The 23,922-nt window shown below is 31.9% G+C and overlaps 2 protein-coding genes across 2 annotated transcripts; both read left to right on the top strand.

Annotated features, from left to right (window-relative positions):
- Nucleotides 1-597: 597 nt before the first annotated feature.
- On the top strand, nucleotides 598-6,148 carry LOC132757517 (sorbitol dehydrogenase-like; the record flags this gene model as incomplete). Its single annotated transcript, XM_060748823.1, has 6 exons — nucleotides 598-731; nucleotides 1,751-1,847; nucleotides 3,512-3,577; nucleotides 4,263-4,438; nucleotides 5,518-5,691; nucleotides 6,143-6,148. Coding segments are annotated over 6 exons (653 nt in total), but the record flags the coding sequence as incomplete, so codon positions are not given.
- Nucleotides 6,149-10,086: 3,938 nt separating this feature from the next.
- LOC132757518 (sorbitol dehydrogenase-like) lies at nucleotides 10,087-16,908 on the top strand. The gene is made up of 9 exons (XM_060748824.1): nucleotides 10,087-10,241; nucleotides 10,715-10,748; nucleotides 11,360-11,524; nucleotides 11,788-11,947; nucleotides 13,420-13,538; nucleotides 14,075-14,140; nucleotides 15,258-15,433; nucleotides 15,983-16,136; nucleotides 16,631-16,908. The coding sequence occupies exons 1-9, from the start codon at nucleotides 10,188-10,190 to the stop codon at nucleotides 16,750-16,752; spliced, it is 1,050 nt and encodes a 349-aa protein (XP_060604807.1). The 5' UTR covers nucleotides 10,087-10,187; the 3' UTR covers nucleotides 16,753-16,908.
- Nucleotides 16,909-23,922: the final 7,014 nt, after the last annotated feature.

The following is a 23,922-nucleotide window of genomic DNA, read 5'->3' on the forward strand; positions in this document are numbered from 1 at the left end:
TATATTTAGTTTTCCCCCCAGCAGGGTAAAGTATTTCATTTTTTTCAGAGGTTTCAGTTAAATTTTTGGAAGAAAGTGGGAATATTTTTAGTACCAAAACTGCACATGGGGCTATTGGGGATTTTTTTGTTAAAGTGCCCCCTGGGACTTGGGCAAAGGGCCCCTTTGGGGTTTTTAAGCAATTTTGGGGGAAGGGGTCACTTTCTTAAAGTTGGTAAGAAGAATTGTTATAAAAAAAAATTTAGCTTAAAACAAAAGGCCACGTTTTTTATTTAAATTAAAAAAACATGCCACAGATAAAGTTTCATATATTTTAAAAGGGGAAATTTTTGGGGCTAAAATTCGTAAGTTTTAAATTTTAAAAATCCCCAAATTCCCCCCTTTTTTAAAATTTAAAAAAATTTTATTTTTTTTTTCAAAAAACAAAAATTTTTTATGAGGGAAACTTTTTTATAGGAAAAATTTTATAATAAATGTATTTAGAAGTGGATATACAATGTTTTAATTAAAGTTGAATTTCTTACATGATGGTTGTCTTTGAGTTTTTGTTTTATACAATGTATTTCTATAAAATTGTATATGTATTTGTTTTGACAGGTGACAGAGTGGCTATAGAGCCTGGCGTACCATGTAGATGTTGTTCATATTGTAAGAAAGGCCGCTACAATCTCTGTCTGGACATGAAATTCTGTGCCACACCACCTATTGATGGGAATCTTGCAAGATTCTACGTACATGATGCAGACTTTTGTTTCAAGTAAAAACTAAATTTTGTTTTTCAATATTTGAAAAATTTAAAGAGTCTGTAGTTATATCTTAAACACAGAGTTTACATGATTATACATTTTAATAACATATAATTATGTATGTTTAATAAGGTGGAATTGAAATAATTTAAAAAAATTTAATTTTTAGCTTCAAGAACTTTTGTAATATTTTTCCCCTCGTCATTAGATGAAGCCGTAGCCGCGTGATTTTGGAAAAAAAATATTGCCTAACATTCAAGATTAACTTTGTGAAACATCTGGGGATATTAGCATGATTTTAAAGAAATTTCAATTGGGAAAGTTCTTATAGAGGCCTGCTGTTAATACATATATAATATAAACAAACATGTTTTAGTTTTTTGTTTGCCTGGGGACTTTTTTGGGGCCTATTTCAACACATTGTAATATATGGTGGTTGGTCCACCTAAACGGCTTTTGAAAATTCTAACCAATTTCTCCACATGTGACTGCTACTTAGTGAATCCCACAATGATTCTGAATCAGTTGTGCCATACAAATAACTATTGTCAGTCAAATTCAGAGATCAAGTAACTAAGTTAAGGGAAAATTAAAGGAGAGCTGGGCCTAGTGGTCAAGGGTTCCTCCCAACCCAGGGATAAATAGGTTTCAGGCCCTAATACATTCCCTTAAATCATGTTTTTTATTTGAACCATTACTGGGGTTGGTTTCCCCCCCCCCAGAAAGTGGAATTTGAAAGGAAATTTGATACATGTATTTAAGTTTGCAAGAACTTGTTTTGCCAATCAAGCCTTTTTAAATAAATATGTTTAAACCCAAGGAGATATTCAGTCTCACCTACTAATTTTGATGCATAGTTTTATTTTAAGATGATCAAGGATATCCATTTAAATACCCATTACACTCATTTATAGAAAGAAAGAAGTACAAACCTTTATCTATGTACATTACAATAAAAAAAATTTGTCTTAATAATTTTTCCAATTCCAGATCAGTAAGTACAGGAAGGGGTCTCCTGGACTCCATTGTCCGAGGTGTTCATAGAGCCATGCAACAGGGGAGGTGTAACACTGGGTAGTAAAGTGCTGATTTGTGGTGCAGGTAAATTTTTCCTTCACAAAATTACAAATTTGCTGCCAAGATCACAATGCTAGATTACATTGTTTTATACATGTACATGTATATCCCCGTACTGCCTCTTTCCGATCAGCTAACAGATTTTTCTATAATAACTGACAGTGAAATTATAAAAATAAAATTTCTCTTACAATTCTGCAAATATTATCATTTCAGCTAATAAATGCAACAACTTTTTAAAATTTTACCTGAATTATTATTATGAATCGAGGACAAATCATTACTGACCCATTTTCTTGTTCTTCAAAATTTCACCACCACTTTTCAATCAGTTAACAAAATAAACTGTACCACATAAAAATTGTCATACAATGTTAAAATATAACCAGTTATGTATTTTGAAGAAATTTTGACAAACTCAACTTCAGATAAATGGTAATAAACAATTTTAACCTATTTATATTGCCATTTTTCAATCTTGATATCTATATGCAGTAGTATAGCTGTCACAATTGGGGTATGGATGTACATCTCAATGTGCATAACAGAAAAAGCCTGTTCTTGTGAAATTTTTAGGATCTTAGGGTCTATATGACCCCATTCTAGTGACAGCTTTCTGAAAAGTTATCAGAGAGAATGTTTTTCCTTGGTTAAGTGACTGTTACTTTACTGATGTATTACCTTCCAATTAAGAATTGTATGGTAAAATATGTAAATATTAAAATTATAGCTTTTGAAGTGCAGTATACATTATGACTTAATGATATTGAAACAGTTGTCAAACTAAATATCAATTTCTGCAGACTGACAAAAAACTGAGTCTGTAAATCAATTATTTTTAGAAAATTATTGCGATTTGTAACTGGGTAAATAAAGGATTAGTGGAAAACACACATTTTACATATTTTGAACTAAAATACTGGTATTTTCTTTTTTATCGCCATAATTGACATTGCTGCTGATAAATGTAGTCAAGGTAAATGCAAGATGTGCTTACAATTTGGTTACATGACAAATAAGGTCAAAAATAAAAAATTTCTAGGGATGATTGAAAAGTGGTTGTGATTGAAAACTGGCAGTATGTGGATATAAATCTTTGCCTTAGTCAAAGAATACAAACTGTATCGTTTAATGTAATGGAAGGTCAGGTTTACTCAAGTCAAGTATGCTCAACCCGTAAAATCTGCTGAATTTATGTCATGGAACAGTCCATTTGAATTTTAAGGAATTTCAGTTACAAGGTATAATCAGTATAGAGTAGTTCAATTCTCTTTTGATGATATTTATGCTTCTTTACTGCCTACTTAGCTCATATTTGATAATTTGTAAACCAGGGTTTACTGATTTAATACTTTACTAATGATCATTTGTCTCTCAACACTTATTCTGACAACATGTTGGATTAGTAGTCAGTCACTTGCAGAAAAATTGGTAATAAATGGCCTAGTTATAAAGGAAAGGTTGTTAGGTGGATTGATTTATATTTGTTTTATTCATGAAAAAGGAAAATACTCAGTAATTTTGACTGACACACTTTGGTTTTCAGATTTCATATTCAAAACAATGTCAGAAGCAGTCACTAGAATTTTCAGTTTTGTTAAAGCTTTATTAATATTTTTTTCTCAGAATAATGGTTAAGTCTGTTATATTTAGAGGAACATTTAATGTTTTTGATTTTCATTTTGTAGGCCCCATTGGATTGGTTAACTTGCTTACAGCCAAGGCATGTGGTGCTGCTCAAATTTGTATAACAGGTAAAATTTGTTGAATTTTGAAAATGGTGTTACGTGTATAAGCATTAGATGTTTTCCTTTCTCACTTTTTACGCTGAAACTCTCCAGCTCTGAATTTGGAATGAAACTGAATTTTAAATTTGAGATATCTCTAAAAAGGGCAGATGGGTAAAGTTGAGCTTATAAAACATGTTTTTTATATATTTATTATGATGTTATTCCTCATGGGAAGTGAAAACAAGAGCAAGATTCTTTATCATCAAGTTAGAAACTATGGAAAAACAGCAAAAGCATTTTTTGACATGTATAATTGATATAAAAAGATGTTCGTGGCCGATAAGTTATGGTCCTTGACTTAAAACCACTTGCCCCTGACCGCTGTAGGTTCGATCTGACCAGTGTCTTTGAATTCTTCCATGTGAGAAAGATATTCAGCTAGCTTATGGAGTTGGTGGTTCTACTCAGGTGCCTGTTTGTACCTGAAATTATTCACAAAGGTGCAACTGAGAGCTTTCTCCAACAGTAAAGCTGGAAAGTCGACATAATTTTGACCTTTTGGTTTTGACCCCCCTAAAAAAAAATAAATAAATAAAAAAATATAATAATAAAAGACAGTATGTAATAGTTATATAACATGAAAAACATTCAGTGATATCATGAGGTAAAAGATTTGCTATATTTTATGAAATTGTATATTCTAACTTAGATTTAGATGAAAAAAGACTCGAGATGGCAAAATCTTTAGGAGCAGATTTTCCACTCAAAGTAACATCTAAAGATCCCAGGGAAATGGCAGACAAGATTGAGGAATGTTTAGGAGAGAAACCAGAAGTTGCAATAGAGTGTAGTGGGGCACCACCTAGTGTGAAGACTGCAATATATGTAAGTTTTGTAACTTGCTTGGATTATACCTTCTGTTGTATAATATTATGGTCTTGGATTTTGAATCTTTTCAATCTTACCTCTGTGGCATGACTTCAATGTTGTATCTCATAATGTTGACTGACTGTGACACTTTCCATAATTTATGTAATATTTATTTCAAAATGAGGAGTTGACATTTGTTGAACATATTGATAAAATTCGTATCACAAAGGTGCAACATTTGTTATGTATTTGAAGAAATACTGATCTGTGTGTGTTTGAAACTCACATCCATTTTTTAAGTAACAAAATGCTCTAGACCACTGTGCCAAAGAATTGATTCCTATTTGTCAATAATTTTTATATAAAGCAATAATAATAATAACGATAATAATGATAATGAAGTCTTTATTTAAAGAGGCAACACAGTTGGCCGTGCCCAGTCTTCCTTAATTATGAGCCTCTAATAAAATCATAAAGCAATCATTCTAATGTATATGTAACAAAATGAAATTTGTACAGTATTTTGTTATTTATTTATACAACACAGAATGTGATATACAAATATAATGAATGTTGTACACAAACCCTTAACATGTTGAAACTGGATATAATTTAATTTTAGCCTTTACAATTTTCACAATGTATAGGCCCAAGCCAGTTTTCACATTTGTGAGTTCTGAATTGACTCTATACATTATGGCTGACTAACTTTAGATTTGAGCCGCGTCACGACAAAACCAACATAATGGTTTTGCGACCAGCATGGATCCAGACCAGCCTGTGCATCTGCGCAGTCTGATCAGGATCCATGCTGTTCGCTTACAAACCCTATAACAAGTAGAGAAACTGATAGCGAACAGCATGGATCCTGATCAGACTGTGCGGATGCGCAGACTGGTCTGGATCCCTGCTGGTCGCAAACCCATTATGTTGGTTTTGTCATGGCGGGGCTCATTTATTTTGATATCCCCAGAATTGATATTCGGATGGTTCCAAAAGCTGAAGCTGGGTGAGTTATTCAAGAGATTAAGTGGGTAAGGGTTAACTAGCTGGTTACTGATAAAATAATAGAAACATTTGATTGTTCTCGCTAGGCAACAAGTTCAGGTGGTTGTGTTGTTTTGGTTGGTATGGGACCATCAGAGGTTACATTGCCAATCATGGATGCGGCTGTCCGGGAAGTTGATATCCGAGGAATATTCCGATATGTAAACTGTTATCCTACAGCTCTCAACATGATAGCCTCAGGTAAATTTATGCTTTGTATTGTTTGTCTCTCTTTGTTCTTGATATTCATAGGAAGTCCTCTTCTGTAAATTTATTTATGCAATCTAACTTAATTCTTTACTCTTTATCTTCATGTTTGTTGAAAGTAAAAATGATTCATAAATTTACAGCTCCTTTGAATATTAGTTTAAAAAACAGCATGACAATCCAATACAAATGTATGTTACAAAGCTGCAGTTTTAAGACCATTTAAGTGTATACAGCTATATAATTGATGCCTATATTTTACATTCTAATTATTTGAATCTTAAAGAATAATAACCCCAAAATATATTATTATTTTATATGACAGAAACATGTTTATATATTTTAATAGCATGTACTAAATGAGGAAAATCCTTTCAGAATAGCAGACAAATATTTTTAAACAGCATATTTTTACTGTTTATAAATTTTATAAAAATAATTCATTATTTCATATTTATATTATAGCTTTAGACCCTTTGGAAAATAGGAGTCATGTAGTTTATTATATACTATATACAGGATATATTTTAATGTTCATGCTAAACTCTAATTAGTTGGCTGCTCAAATTTGTCAGTTAAACATGCTGGAATAAACAATGAACATTATGTCTGCACACAAATAGATCAATAGGGAGAGCATTGTCAAGTGGTCACTGGTTTAATTCTGAGGCAAGGAAAAATTTCTCTGTGAGAGTTGATCGTAATGGCCATTTGTCTCTCATCATTTATTCAAAAACCATGGTGGATAAGTAGTTGGTCACTTGCAGAGAAATTGGTAATTTCTGGTTAGTTATCCAGCACAGCAGGTTTAGGGTGACTGACTGCTGCCAGATTATGATGAATGAACATTGCTAATTTAGCAACAGAACTAGAACATCAAACAGATGCAGAAATGAATAATAATTGTATCTTTTATTCCCCCTGTCGGAAATTTTGAAAAGCTCCAAAATGTTGTAAAATGTTAAAACTTTTACATTATTTCAGGGAAAGTGAATGTGAAGCCATTGATTACCCATAGGTTTAGTCTAGAACAGACGATGGATGCATTCAATACAACATTAAAAGGGGAAGGAATTAAAGTAATGATAAAATGTGGAAGGCAATAATGACAGAATGGTTCAATTTTAGATTTACTGATGTGTCTAATACATAACATATTACCTACACAAATATTGTCTACGCTCAGTGTGAATGAAAATTAAAGAATTCCAATGATATTTTTTTCACAATTTCACATGCGTGTCATTTGAGATAACAAATAATTTGTTGAGCATAAGAATTATCTGATTTTATGTTATATGCACTTGTATTCATAATTTTTAAAGGAGTTTTATAGTATTGGTTGAAGTAGTTGAAATATAAGATCTAGATGACTAAAATACTTTTGGTTTGAAACTTGTTAGAGACTTTAAAATTTTCTTTGTGAAGAAGCTATCTTTAGGTCATGGTTTCCTTCAGGTCATGTTTCTTTTAGGTTATGATGTCCTTTAGGGCATGGTTCTGTTTAGGTCATGATGACCTTCAGGTCATGGTTCCTGTTAGCTCATGATTTCCTTTAGGGCATGGTTCCTTTTAGGTCATTCTGCCCTACAGGTCATGGTTCCCTTCAGGGCATGGTTCCTTTTAGATAATGCTGCCCTTAAGATCATGGTTCCATTTGATTGATGGTAATGACTGAAATGATTTCTGAAAAGACATATATATTTAGAAGGGATATTGTTGTAGTGGTATTTCTTTCAATGTATGAATGTTTGTTAATTTGTTTTGTTGTTGTTTTATTGGAATCATGTAAATTTTAAATTTCATTTGAATTTTTATCATGGAATAATGAATTTGATATTTAAATATATTAGAGGATATTGACTGATTTATAAAATTGGGATTATTATACATGTATTTTGTAATATTATTGCAAGAATTGGGATTTTTATATATACTGGAAAATCAATGTGGGAAATTGGATTTTTCAAAATCAGAATTTTTATTGGGATTTTTATACAAGTATATTGAAAATTGATTTGATTTTGTCTTTTTATAAAAGGGAAGATATTGATTTATTTATGAAGGGCATTTTACATATTGCATTGGTGATAAATGTTTGAAATGATTGTTGTAAAATTAAAGTAAAATATATTTTTAAAGTGTTATATATTGATTTTTGTCATATTATTAAAATTCCAAATAGAGTATTTTTTATGTGATGTTTATTTATTTCACAACATTTTGGGTATCTACATGTATTCTAGAATCATTTAAATTAATTAAAATTATTGTTTTTTAATAACAAGTCATATACACACATACAAACAGATGTAAATTTGATTTCTGTGTAGTTATTAGAATTCATATACTTTCACACATGTAATATATCATATAATGTATAGTACAATTATTTTGAATGTAAAAACAGAAATATATATGTTTTAAGATTATCGTAGATCTTGATTTAAGATTATCGTATATCTTGATTTAAGATTATAGTATATCTTGTTTTAAGATTATCATATATCTTGTTTTAAGATTATCGTATATCTTGTTTTAAGATTATCGTATATCTTGATTTAAGATTATCGTATATCTTGATTTAAGATTATCGTATATCTTGTTTTAAGATTATCGTATATCTTGAATTAAGATTATCGTATATCTTGTTTTAAGATTATCGTATATCTTGATTTAAGATTATCATATATCTTGTTTTAAGATTATCGTATATCTTGTTTTAAGATTATCATATATCTTGAAAATAAAATAATTATACTTGTACTATAGAAATATTTCTTTCTTCTCATTCAGTGTAAAGATGTATATTGTATGATTATTTAAAGATATACTATGCTCAAAGATATTAGAAATATTGTTTATTAAGTACTACACAGTCTCTTTGTAAATATAAAATAAACATGTTTTGACTTTTCACAAGTATGTAACCCTACACACTATTGGTGGTCACATTCTGAATATATAGTGCCATTGAAAAAGCTGTCAGTTTGTTTTAAGAAAGAACCAACTTTACTTGACACGTAATTTTAAACCAGCTGCCCATACATAGTTTGTTCATTGTTCTATTCAAATTAGACATATTCATTAAGAAATTCATAGATTTCAATAAAAAAAATTGTGATTTAAATATTTTACTCAAGGATGAGCATTGTATATCTTAAAAAAGGCACTCCTTCAGGTGAAAAAATAAAATTTTTAAAACCAGACTTAAGTAAAATATTCTTAGTTGATGAAAGTATATAATTGTGAAACTAAGTTGAATGATTTATGCAATTTCGGAGAGAATTTACTGCATAACACCAAATTTCTACTCTGTTAATAACAGAATTAAACTGATTCATGTATTGTGACAAGTTATAGGTAATTTATCAGGACATGGGGTTCCGTAAATTAGATAATATACCAGTTTACTAGTAGTCTCAACACAGTGAAATCGAATCCCTAAAGAAAGCCCAAAACGGCAAAATTGAAGATGTTGCAGACTCGGTTTGATGAACGGTACTGGAAAGTGCAAGATAGCGTCCACGCCTCTAGCAGCGGATTAAGCAGTAAACTATTCAACATTTAACCTGAAATGGTAAAATTTCAAAACATTCGCAGATGTGTTCATACGGCGGTTATCATAGAGCCTTCAATAAGACACGTTAGTGCCATTCCTTACAAAGCGGCGTATGGTCGCCAATTAAATGGACGCGTGGGCCCTAAACCAGAAAACAATGGGCGGAAGTAAATAAAATGAAACTTTGTAAGGGGATCAACAGCCACTACTGTAACAGCTAGCGATTGGCGGTGCAACTTCACCACTTGCATCTTAAACTAAATCTTAAACAGTTTAGAATCTGACGGAGGAAATGTCATTCGATTACATTAGATTACCGTAAACATTAATTACAAAAAACACTTAATTTCACTGTATTGCTTATAATGATTTGACTTAAAGCATTTGCTTGTCACATTTAAGGTTACGACGTTCAAATTAGATAACTTTTTACACCATATATATTATAATCTGATGAATTTGAAAATAACAACGCCGATAAAAGGTAGGATTTCTTTTTTGCCCATTTTCATTGAATTGAATATCTGTTGTGTTTTTAATCTTGACAACCAAACTGTCGCACATTATAACATAAAAATAGTAATCGACCTCAGTGACATAAATGTTAAGCGCGTCCGTGATTTCCATGCAAATATGAATAACAATGATGCCTCTTTTCGGAACTCTTTATTTGAAAACAAATCAAAATGTCAAAATGACAAGATAAGCAAAATTTGGCAAATTGTGTGTACTCTTATACATGATGTGAACATTGCGACATTTTGTGATATTTCGCAACGATTAAAAAAAACGACGTTAAATAAAAATGAAACGGAAGTCAATTAACGAAATGATAATTAATGTCTTTCCGACTGAGTTTGATTTCACAGATTCGTTAGATTGGAAAGCTATAACATCCATATACAGACATCGCAAGGTTTGTAGGGAATTAAATTCACTGTTTCAAAGATGTCGGATAAGAACCTAAAAGCTATATTATATCAACAGGGTGATATTCGTCTGGTAAGTATTTTTTTTTGTCTGATGTTAAATATTAATTTTCTTATCCTTACCAAGAGAAATATCATCAATAAACGTGTTTATCTTTTAATCTGGACATGGGAAATTTCAAAATGTGTATTGACTGAAAAGCGACCAGTGCAACCCTTTGTCTGACGGCACGGATCGACGTGTGGCTTGACCTTGGTTCTGTATATCTGGGCGCGCACATTGATGTAATTACTGCTGTGGTGTCAGCCAAACTCAATGACCTTCATCATCTGGAACAATAAACCTTCGAAACAATTATATCTCTGTTACCCCATCATATCAAAAATGCCTCTCAGTGGTGCACCTTTAATGTTTAACAGTTTAATGATATTTTATGTTCAGAATTACGGGAAAAAGAAAGGCTATTATCTAAACTTCTGCCAATTTCTCTTTAAAAATCATAAGCATCGTGCGCATGTCTGTTTTTATTTTTTAACATTTTGCAGGAAGATTCAGATATTCCAGAACCTGGAATGGGTCGTAAGTATACGTTTTGTTACTAACCATGTTCATGGTTAAAATGTTATCTCGCAAAAAATAATATAAACAATTAAATAGATAAATAAAATAGATATAAATATGAACGGTTACATTGATTGCAACTTTAAACTATAACTTGCTAAATAAATAAATACATTTGTAAAAAAATAAGTAAATAAACTGTTCCATCATGTTTTAATAATGTGACAGTACCTGGGGAAAGTTATAGCAGAGAAATATGCATTCGCATGAATTAATAATTATGTCAGAAAACCAAATGAAAATACCTAACAAATTAGTCTGGCTTCTGTTTAAGTTTGGTGTACAAATGCGATAATGATTGTAATTAATACACAGGAATTGTCCCGTTCTAGAGGCAACCCTGGTTCTTTTGCATATCCAATGTAGAGCACCAATACAGTGGAACCTCGGTTTTAAGGTATCATTGGTACTGTGAGTGGTTAGGCGGGGGATCAATTCAATGAACCCTGAATTACTAATCCAGCGCGTTAGCACAAGTTATTATGTATTTTTCACGTAAAATGACTGAGAGTGTCGTATGTTTACGAGTTGTACACTGAATACCTCAACATATTTTGAATATATTTTAGAGGTTCAGATATGTGTTCAACATGTTGGTATATGTGGTACCGATGTACGTTATTGGCAAGAGGGGGCTATTGGGGACAGTGTTTTGAAGATGCCTGTCACCTTAGGTCACGAGGCCGCGGGAATAGTAAGCAAAGTGGGTAGGACTGTCACATCTCTGAAAGTAGGTACGTATACGAATGAAACACTTTTATCTACTTAAAGATATATATTCGAAGCTTTTAATTTTCCTTCAAGTCATAGTGAGGGTGGAAGATATTTTAAACTAGATACACTATAACGTGTTGACCTATAACGTGTTGGCTGTTGTTTTTGAATAATTTATTTTATGATATCCATTTTACATAGCAATTACAAGTGACTTTGAATAGAATTATTTTATTACAGCAATATTATTGTCATATTTATATGTTTATTTATTATATATTAGGTGACAGAGTGACAGTTGAACCAATAACGTCATGCAAGATATGTAAAAACTGCAAAAGTGGGCGGTACAACCTTTGTTCAGATATAAAATTTAGCGGCTTCCCACCTACACATGGAAGCTTGGCACGTTATATCGTGCACACTGCATCATCTTGTTACAAGTAAGAAACTTGTTATCATTTAAATGTACATTATGGCGCAATAAAGGCGAACATCTGTTTGGTCGAAATCTAGGAAATTTTAATCCTTCACCAGCTGTATTTGTTTGCATGTTGTTGCTAATCCCAGCTTTGAATTTGATGGACCAAAATACGCAAAATTAGGCTCCTGGCAGATTGCACTGGTATGCTAGCTTGCCTGGCTTTATACTGGTGTCAAAGACTGATCACTTTCCATGGCAGTGTAACGACTATGATGACGGACAAAGACAGCGAGCACGGCTGTGGACCTACTGTTTCTAGACGTTAATTAAACTAGTGACCGCTCAAATTAAGGATTTTAAACTTAAACCTGCCGAATTTGCGTAATGTATTTGTTCTTCTTTCAAGTTGGAACAGTACATATAAAAATTTAGGAATTAAAATATCAAAATGCTAACATTGACCAACTAACAGTATAGAGCCTGTTAAATTGCACGGGCATGCATGGTCGCCTGGGCGGCAAGGGCTTAACTCTTGGGTTGAGCAGATTAAGGTTGAAGTTTTATCAACTAACATATACATGTTTTACACTTAAAAAATCAAAACTTGTCTATCACACTATTTAAGCAGGATAAGACCTGAAAAATAATTTGTTCAAATTATTTACATTGTATACTTGTACATGTACTTTCTTATCTGGGCACGTGTCTTTTGTGTGTATTGCCATTTTCTAGTTTATTATTTTATGACAGACTAGTGAACAATTTACTTAAGTTTAATCACCTTTATATTGTTGATGATGCTGTTCAGATAATCACATTTAGAATAAGACACGTTGTTGTAACTTACACGATTTATATCGTCATATGTTACCTTAAAGAAATAAAGTTAATTATCATTAGTCCTCTTTTTATCATGACGTTTCCTTTTCTTATTATCATTTTTTACTTTTACAAGATCGTTAAACATTATTATTACTTTTCTGTTATTACCATAATATATATTATCATTATTTATTACATGCTTTTCGGTGGTTTATAGAAATATATCAGTGATATAAAACTGGTAATCTCACTGTTTGAAACAGTGAAATTACCACTTTGATAATTTCACTGTTTTAAATTTAAGCCCCTTACGTTGTTTTAGTGAAATACCAGCGTGCACAGTACTGGGTACCAACTTAATGACGTGACGTCATAAATGACGTCACGTTGTATTATTATTTGGCGCGCTTTTCATTCAGTATTAGGTTAAATGTCTTTTTTAAACGTTTCTTTGCATATAATAAAAAGAAAATTTGTTAAGTTTAGTGTAAGATTGAAATATATTTCACCTTGTGAACACCAAAAGTTCACATTTCACTCGTGGCTGCGCCACTCGTGAAATATACCTTTTGGTGCTCACTCGGTGAAATATATTCCGATCTTACACTGAACTAAACAAATATCCTCTATTTGTATAATTATTGGAGTTGCACGCACCTCTATCTGTAGGTTACCGGACCATGTTAGCACTGAAGAAGGAGCTTTGCTTGAACCTTTGTCTGTTGGTGTCCATGCGTGCCGCCGAGCGGGTGTCAAACTAGGCAGCAAAGTCCTGATATGTGGCGCAGGTATGTGTTGTTGCCATTGTTTAGTAAACATATATTAAGTTAATACATGTAATTATAACATAATTATGTTTCTGTTATGAGTTCAGAAAGGGGTAACTTTTGAAGACTGCAAAGAACCAATATATTCTTAAAGCTTGCTATGCTGAATTGATATCTAGAATTGGACTTGCCCATTTTTCACTCTGGAGCAAACCATTCATCATTTTAGGAAACTATTCAGTACATGCAGTATATGTACTGAATGAAAAGCGAACAGTGCAGGTCATGAACATCGGTACGCAGGGGCAGGCTATAGGTTTAACAAATGTTTTGTTTATCTAAATTCATAATAAGACTTCTGCTCACAAAAAAAACTTAATATTTTGAATCGGACGTTAATGGTTTTGGAGAAGAAATAGATAACATAATAAAACAACAAGAAAACTTTGCTTTATTTGGTTCTCTTGAACCATTTAAAATACATGAATCGTGTTTCTTGGTGAGTCTGTTGTTACTACATGTGTTATTTGAAATAATTTTTCATTATTTAATTTCAGGGCCGCTTGGCTTACTGACTATGATGACAGCTAAGGCAAGTGGTGCTGCCAAAGTTTGCATCACAGGTAAGTCGTGGTATTTAAAAATGTATTGATCTATGTAAATTAACAACTCGGGCTTCTTTTGTGTAGCGAAGAAAAGGTGGACCACTGCGACCAGAGTGTGCCCGTTTTTATACTGTAACACGGCGGGTCAGATGAAAGGGCAAAATATTAAAAACCCAGCCCTTTTTCATTTTTCACAAAGAAAAATGTGGATCAAGATCATAAAGAGATCCTAATTTTTAAAAGCAATGTTGGTTTGCTATGAAACAATCGGGCCTATTTTGGGGTTAATTTTAGGAATACCATACAAATACAAGAATAATAAAAATGAGGATCAATTAAGGACATTTGGATCAACTGTAAAATGCCCATATCTTGTAAAGTAATCATTTTTTTTCTAAAAGTTTCAGAAACATGCTATGTTATGTTCAATATTATCATTAACATAAATATTAATTCTATGGACAAACAATGGAGAATTATTTAGTCTTTCATTTGATCCTGATCGACGATGCATAACTTCGAATGTTACAAAATGTAAAACATCGTGCTTGTTTTGTTTGACAGTTTTATCGGCTAATGGTTTCGCACACGCATGTAACTTTTTGTACGTTTAATATTATGTGTTTGATAATTATTCCGTAAATGGCAGTTATCAATTAACCTTAATTTATTGTTGTTCACTCTCCATTTCTAATAATGATGTTATGAAATAAATTGTTAGTCCCTTGTTGATGTGAACACTTATATTTTGTAAACTATACTGTTTTGTAGCTGTCATCTACTTTGTGTATGAACTCCACTTTATGAACTAAGTAATAACTAAATGGAAACAAAAATATGTTCTTTTCTACTTTAAGGCAGTCTTACTGTTATGCTTTCCCGCCAATATTGTAGCAAATCGGTTATTTCCGGAGAATTAGATTATTTATTATCGCCATGTACTAAGTTCCGGACCATAACGTTCCGGAAATGACCGATTTATTACGATATTGACCGATGTTAGATTTTTTTGGCGGGAAAACATTGCAGTTAGACTAACTTATATGATGTGTTTAAAATTGTCTTTTTGATATATTCACATACAAATATGATAAGCACAATAACAGATCATTTTTTTTTTTGCGTTTTCCTTCAGATCTGGATGAAAGACGATTGAACATGGCTAAACAGTTGGGCGTGGATTATGCGCTTAAGGTCAATTATAAGGAACCCAAGGAAATAGCCGAACTGGTGGAACAATATTTTGGTGACAGAGCCGAGATAACAATAGAGTGTAGCGGAGCGCCCTCTTGCGCCCGAACGGCGATTTATGTAAGAAAACAATGACAACTTCCAATTAGGCCGCATAACTCCTATATGATTTTCAGAAGAATAATACTAAAATTGAAGAAATATCTTGCTGTAAAGAAAATGGAGAAGTAATAAATAAGATATTTAAAATCTTGATTAAGTTTTGTCTCGCCCCTGTCAACATTTATAAACTTCACGAATTTAGCATCTGTATCAATAATAAAATTTGATACATTTCATGAAACCCCGTTCACCATCAAAATTCGATTAAGTAAAGGTTCTTTGGATTTATGTATTATAGGTATAATGATTTTGTTGTTTACTTCTTTTAAAATATTATTCCTTTGCTTTTATAAATAATTCTAACATGGCATTTGTACTTCGACAGTTAAGAAAAAAAGAGTGCAGTAGGAAAGATTGAAGAAGTGGAAAAGAAATAGGGGCACAGACTTAACGTGCGCTAATCAAAAATTTCCTATTATTAATTTCACATAGACTTACTTACATATATATAGTTTCTTTATTAAAAGTATGGTAATGAAACAGTACGACATGTATATCTAATTTAAGGCTACGAGATCGGGTGGCTGTGTCGCTCTAGTTGGTATTGGACCATCAGATATAACGCTGCCTATACTTGATGCCGCAGTCAGAGAGATTGACATCCGGGGTGTCATGGGATATGCTAACTGCTACGGGACCGCACTAGAGATGGTAGCGTCAGGTAATTAAAGACCGGAGTTTGAGTTTCTCGTACTTACAATAATAGCGTTAAGGTTTAGTTCTATTGTGTTGGAAGCTATAAGCTTATTGAAACACTCTCGAATCCGTTCCTAGAACCAACCAGTACAAAGTAATGAATGCAAAGTTTTTTGTTCAAGGAAACAACGGCTTATCCGTGACAGGGCTTGAGCCCACGCGATCAGCAATCCTTAGATTTCTATAGTTGACGCGTTAACAACTCGCCCACGCCACCACGAATAATTATAGCGTTTGCAGTAGATCAAAGTATTAATTCACTTTTCGTGGATTCGATATGAATTTAACTAATGAATTCAATAAAATTTTAACCACATTTTAACATTAACAACAGAACTTTTACTATTATACAATGTGCTAAGATAGACTTGTACATGATATTGATTGATTTAGACTTCAAATTTTACATTAAAATTTATTGATTCCTATGTTATGTTTTCTTTTTCTCCTCGTTTACAGGTCAAGTGGACGTGAAGCCTCTTATCACACATATATTTAGTTTAGAGGAAACAATGAAAGCCTTTAGGTCCGCCATCACTGGCGAGGGCATCAAAATTATCATCAAATGTAGCAGAATATAGTAATACTACATGACAGATGCATGCACAGAACATCAAAGGAATAATTCTGCCGGTCAATCTCAGAGCAATATTCTCTGAAAGTTTGAAATGATAAATGGTATCTATAGAGACAGATGCATCCATAATAAAAGTTTGTGTGACAGTTTCAATAAATTTGAATAATTGTTAAAAGAACTGTTTTCACATTTTTAGTGGTCCTTTAATTTCTTTTTGTATTTGCAATTTATACATTTTTATGTTGACAAAATGTTGTTCAGCGGAGAATATCGAAGTGTAATGACTTATTTTATGTTTTGCAAGCGGAATAACTGTAAAAGGTCTTTCTTGTTCACTTCAAAATCTTTCTATGATTATAATGATTGTTTAATTATATATATATTAAATAAGGCTAATGTGAAGGGTAAAAATATAGTTGCTTAAATTGCTTTAACATTTTCGCTTATACCATTTTTCATATTCATGCAGGCATATATTTGTTGTATATGAAGATGAGCTGTATACTAGTATGCTTAATTCAAAATAAAATATATGTTCTGTTCTGTTCTGCTTATAGTTTTGGTGGAAAATATTGTCAGTATCAGTACCGCATTTGATACAATAGTTGTATATAATTATTAACGGTGTATTATTCTTTCTTTTAATGCTTTTTGCTAGTTTAGTTTCTGAACAAATAGATGCATATCAAATGAAATAAAACGTTCTTGTTTTTTTTTTATTATATTCCTAGCATACATTTTGATTTCCATGAGTAGTTTAAGTGTCAAAAGTACCATGAATGAAATATTTCTAAATGTATCGCTATTGCGTTAACGCACGTTTCTTAATTGATATCACCCTTGGACCGCTGCTCCAGATGTGAGTGTTAACTCGATAATTATGTATTGGAGAAAATAGATCAAATACAGGGTAAGTTTTCAACGTTTTAAACATTTATATAAAATTCAAAGCTTTTCTTTTAAAGAAAATCGAAATGTGATTTTACTCTCCTGGCTTTCCTTTATTTACCCATTTTTATGCAGTCTTCTGTGAGATATTCTTTCCGTCGTGTGTTTTGGGGTGCCCAAAATATGCAATGCGTTTTATAATATAAGTTACAAAATGTAGTTATTTTTACAGTTATTCTTTGTTATGCCGGCTCGCCACGGCGAGCCGGTATTACGGTAGGATTTTACTGAGAAACAACCTAAAACTCCGAAGCCATCCAAAAAATTAATCGACGCTTGGCTTCCAGCTTTCTACAAAATTTATCTATCAGGGCTAGGATCCAAAATTATTTAGCCAATCAAATTTAATCTTACATAGCGTCAAAAAACCTTCAATTTTCACGCCATTTTTAAAAATCAGCAAGTATTGTTTTGAGCGCAAAGATATAATGATGATTAAAATGTTTGTCTTTATGAATTCTTTTCAATAAATCATATTTACACTGACTTCTGATTTAGCGATTTCACCTGTTTTCTCTGTAGTAAGTTTTCGTTTGGTTAATTAACATAAGTGTACATCTTGTTCTGTGCATTTTTTATTTTTCCTTTTTTTCCGGTCATTTTATCCTTTCCGGTATTTAGTGCATGTATTTACTGGCCGGGATCCGGGACGCCCGGGATCCGGGATCGTATAAGATATGGAGGAAAAACCTAATGAACTATATTTGTGTTGATTGTTGTCGTAATGAAAGGCCATTAAACGTTAATTTTTTTTATTGTATATAATGAACGTTAAATTAATTTAACTTAGAATATAGATATATTTAGAGCTATTTATTAAAAAACTTAAAATGCGGAAATCCCAATACTTATAATTATATGCCTAATTAATTGGAAAAATCAAAGACTATTTTCTTGAATTGGTCAAATCCCGGGATCCCTATATCTTTTAAAACGATTCCAGCTTTTCTGAAAACTATATACTTGAACTGGCCAATCCGTGAGATCTATTTACATTTTAATACGATCCCGGCTTTTCTGAAAACTATATTCTTGAACTGGTCAATTCCCGGGATCCCTATATGTTTTAATAGGATCCCGGCTTATCTGAAAAACATCTTCTTAGACTGGTCAATTTCCGGGATCTCTATATTTTTTAATAGGATCCCGGCTTTTCTGGCTGAATTGATTGACAACTTGTGTTTACTTTAGGACTTGTGCCTCTCATTCCAATACTAAATAACATACATGTATTACAACTTAATTTTGTATAAAGAGACATCTTTATGAAATCTACCTATCTAACATTTTGTGGTCAAGGTCAACAGGCCATATAGTAAATGTGCATAGACATAGGTTCTTCATTCTATCTGTTTACATGCACCTTCATATTATATGTTATTTTGGTTTTGGAGTGATATATGTGGATATATTACCTGTTAAGATTTTATATCACCCGAGCCGTTAGGCTCGGGTGATATTTTATCTTGGCAGGTAATATATCCACATATATCACTCCAAAAACCAAAATAATAATTTTATTACCCTTCCCGTGCCGAGTTTAGACGATTTTTTAAAAAATCATTGCTGTTTTAAATGAAACGTCGAAATAAGATTCCCTTTAGGATACCTCTTCGTCACAACATGACGTCACATAAATGGATTTAGCTCAATACAGGATTGGAGCAGTACCTCTAGACGCTTGCAAAAATCATGATCCCAAAATAGACAAATATCGTTTTTTTCGCCGAATTTTACATTTTTCCTTGATTATCGTACTTGATTCGGTGTGAAAAGATGAATTAGACCTGTTAAAGTTCATTCCGTTGGGTAAAAAGACAAGATTTTAGCATTTTATCATTCAAGCGCCTTGTCCGGTATATACCGGAATACGGTATTTAGTGGGGTGCTCCAATCCTTTTTTTAGTCACAGCCCACATAAATACATGACGTATTTTTCCCGTACCTTACGAAAGTAAACAAGAGAAAAGGAGTAGTCTGTTGAGCGCACTTTTTTGTAATTAATATCAAGCTTTCACAAGGTCATATTTGTTTTCGATACTGATGGTTATATGTATCATTACTCTACTTTGGTAAATATTTATCATTTGACAGTTAAAAAGTGCTTTTAAATCGGAATTTTCACCGCGTTAAATCGAACCGTACGCGCATCACCTCAGCGCATATTGTTTACAACGTTGGGCACCAAACGGGGAAATTTAGTGTGTATATTACCCGTCTGGCTCGGTTATATCAATTTCTTTCGGGTGATCAATATCCAATCAAAAAGGCGGAACAAATCTGGAAGGGTAATAAATACTCATACTCATCTTGGTTAAACTGAGAGAACATTATATGTCACTTTCAGTCAATGAGTTTAAGATTTTGAATTTTCTAGCCCGAATTCCAGTTTTGAATTTATTCTACTAAATAATTAACAAAATTTTCTTAAATTTACACTGGCCTGAACTTATATACACTGGCCATCGGGCACCGGGCCAGTGTTGACTTCACTTTTATTTTGATGTTCGCTGAAGTCTCTTCAGCTAACAGAACTGTCATTTTTACATTTAAACACACCCCTTGAAAAAAATTACGAAGCGAGTCGCTACTAGCTTTTTTAAAAGCTAACCTTGTAATTAAAATATGTTAGAATTAAAATAAGAAGAAATATCCGAAAATTAAATGTGGAATATCATAAGTACATGTACGTGTAGTTATTTAATAAAAATGTTAATAAATAAGTGATTTGATATTGGCCCTGTTATTTGTCCTCGGCTCAGTCGCATTGGCCCTCGGCCTTCGGCCTTGGGCCAAACTACTGCCCTCAGACAAATAACAGGGCCAATATCAAATCACTTATTTATTAACATATAATATACATGTAGATCAAAGAAAAAAAAATAATCCGGCCTGTAAATTGCTTTAGTATAGCAAATGATGACAGAATCTAAAAAGATAAGATTTTTAAATAAAAGTATTGAACAATTAAATGGTAATTAAATAGTATTTTCATATTATTATCTTTATCGATGATTGACGATATTTCATACCGATTTTGCCAAAAACTATGCAACAGTCATCTTTTTTAAATTATAACATTTTAATTTATAATTATAATTGTTAGTCTTTTTATGTTCATACATGTAATATCGTGATTATCAATGGCAACGGGCATATCCACACACTGCCAGTTTTCAATCACAACCACTTTTCAATCACCCCTAGAATTTTTTTATTTTTGACCTTATTTGTCATGTAACCAAACTGTAAGCACATCTTGTATTCCCCTTGACTAAATTTATTAGCAGCAATGTCAATTTAGGCGATAAAAAAAGAAAATGCTAGCATTTTAGTTCAAAATATGTAAAACGTGTGTTTTCCACTAATCCTTTATTTACACAGTTACAAATCGCAATAATTTTCTAAAAATAATTGATATACAGACTCAGTTTTTTGTCAGTCTGCAGAAATGGATATTAAGTTGGACAACTGTTTCAATATCATGAAGTCATAATGTATATACTGCACTTCAAAAGCTGTAATTTTAATATGTACATATTTTACCATACAGTTCTTAATTTTGAAGGTAATACATCAGTAAAGTAACAGTCACTTAACCAAGGAAAAACATTCTCTGTGATAACTTTTTCAGTAAGCAGTCACTAGAATGGGGTCATATAGACCTAAGATCCTAAAAATTTCACAAAGAACATGCTTTTTCTGTTATGCAAATTGAAATGTACATCCATACCCCAATTGTGACAGCTTTACCACTGCAAATAAATATCTAGATTGAAAAACGGCATTATAATTAGGTTAAAATTGTTTATTACCATTTATCTGAAGTTGAGTTTGTCAAAATTTCTCCAAAATACAGAAGTAATTATATTTTAACATTGTATGACATTTTTATGTGGTACAGTTTATATTTTGTTAACTGATTGAAAAGTGGTTGTGAAATTTTGAAGAAAAGGAAAATGGGTCAGTAATGATTTGTCCTCGATTCATAGTAATAATTCAAGTAAAATTTTAAAAAGTTGGTGCATTTATTAGCTGAAATGATAATATTTGCAGAATTGAAAGAGAATTTTTTTTATATATAATTTCACTGTCAGTTATTGTTGAAAAATCTGTTAGCTGATCGGAAAGAGGCAGTACGGGGATATACTATCATTTATAATCTTTTTTTGTAAACACATGATCAACACCAAACTTGTTTATTGTCCCTTATTATGTAATCACTATTAGCGAAGTCTCCATCATTTAATATCTTAAGATATCTGTTTCACACTTTGTAAAAATATCACACTGATTAAATTATCATGTTGAGCATATACATATATATACATGTATATATAATCTCTGTTTTAATGTGACTGATATATATCTTTTTCTCCATCTTTTATGAAAAATTTTCTTTTCTCCTTTTTTATGTCGATAGTTTAATACTGAGTTATTGCGTTTATTACTATCTTTTATTATATAAATTTTAAAAATTCAATTGTCATATTAATATAACCGACGATTATGATTCTAAAATTAACTAAATTATGATTAATCTTTCAATATATTCATTAAATATTTATTAAACTTAAACCATTTATTTTACTTTAATATTTGAATAGTAATTTGATGGTGGTGCGTAATTATTACCTTTTTGATACTGCGCGATTTTAATTTCAAATGTGAAATCATCTTATAAGGTTATGTGCTTGTTTTGAAATTGTCAAGACTAGAATATTTTTCTAAACCTACCCAACTGTCCTCTTGACCAGATTTAGTGGTTTATTACCGGTTTAAATACGCATGCTAGTTTTACGACGCATATTTTCTCGCGGATTATTTGCTAATTGCCCTTTAAAAACAAAGCTCAAGAGTCAATTTAGAGGTAAGTCGTTGCTCATATCGTTAATTAGACATAACCAATGTCGACACTTTTTACACACGTTATTTTAATGATGCTGTTTTACACTTGTTTCGGATGTCATTACACATATGTTCGGATATCATTTTTTCGGATATATTTTTCCATGTTGGTTTAATGCCACTAAATTTATTTAAAATATGCATCTTCACTTGATAGCAAAGGCAGTTGGTGCGATGCTTGGATAGTGTACATGTACATGACCACGCCCACTTATTTTTATATTTTTTTTTTTTTCACAAATAAAATATTTTTTCACTCAAAATGTTTTAGGGTGCAAGCACTGAACTGCTCTGGGGTAGGAAGTAGGGCAACTGTACAGTAGCACAGGCGCTAGTCACATAATCAAATATTTTACATAATCGGTCTATATATGTATATAAAGATATCTTTATATACATATATAGACCGATTATGTAAAATATTTGATTATATATCTTTATATACATATATAGACCGATTATGTAAAATATTTGATTATGTGACTAGCGCCTGTGTACAGTAGGGGGTAGGTAGGCACTTTCAGTAGTTATTTGCACTAACTTTTTAAATTTACTGACATGTACAGGTTGGGGACCACCAAAACCGGACAACCACCAAACCCGGACGGCCCAGAAAATGCTTAATTAAGATATTTTTCTTTCAGTCACTTTATAACAACAATAAATGCATTTTTTTTCTATAATTAAGTATTTAAATTTATTTCAACGGTAATATTTGAATGTCTATTTCAAGAATGCTGACATTAAAAATTTGGGGGTTATGAGTGCAATACCTGACCTCATATACCAACTATTATCATTTGCAGAGTAAACAATAGAATATCCAAAACGTCAGCATTTGCTGCTGAAATATTGTATATCATGTTAAAATAAAAAATTAAAACACCCTAGCATTTGACTGAATTAAATCACATCATGTACATATCTGTCCGGACACATGGTACTGAATTAAGTGTAGACAATTTAGGTAATTTTGATACCCTCCTTGACGAGCCTCAGATATAAGTGTCAATATAATCAGAAATAAACAAACAAGTTTGTTAGTATAGGATATCGACGAGTACGAGGTCTTTCTGTTTAGGAAAGACCTGGTCACGAATTTCATGTGACACCGAGAGCGCGTAGCGCTCGAGGTGTTTCATGAAATTCGTGACCAGGTCTTTCCTAAACAGAAAGATCGATGTACGAGGCCGATATCCAACTTACACACCGTCAAACTATATTGGCCTGAGGAATGGCTGATCCGAAGCATTTGATGTATTGCACAAATATTATTTTTAACATAACACATATACGGGTAAGTTTTTTTTAACGTTCT

This window comes from Ruditapes philippinarum, unplaced genomic scaffold (assembly GCF_026571515.1).
Source record: "Ruditapes philippinarum isolate M1 unplaced genomic scaffold, ASM2657151v2 ctg1934_1_1_1_1, whole genome shotgun sequence".
NCBI classification, from domain to species: Eukaryota; Metazoa; Mollusca; class Bivalvia; order Venerida; family Veneridae; genus Ruditapes; species Ruditapes philippinarum.

Bases quoted from the DNA above. Each gene is read 5' to 3' on its own strand.
- LOC132757518 (XM_060748824.1), top strand. From the start codon at position 10,188: ATGTCGGATAAGAACCTAAAAGCTATATTATATCAACAGGGTGATATT. The intron at 13,539-14,074 runs GTATGTGTTGTT...ATTTAATTTCAG, and splicing joins AGTCCTGATATGTGGCGCAG to GGCCGCTTGGCTTACTGACT. The intron at 14,141-15,257 runs GTAAGTCGTGGT...GTTTTCCTTCAG, and splicing joins TGCCAAAGTTTGCATCACAG to ATCTGGATGAAAGACGATTG.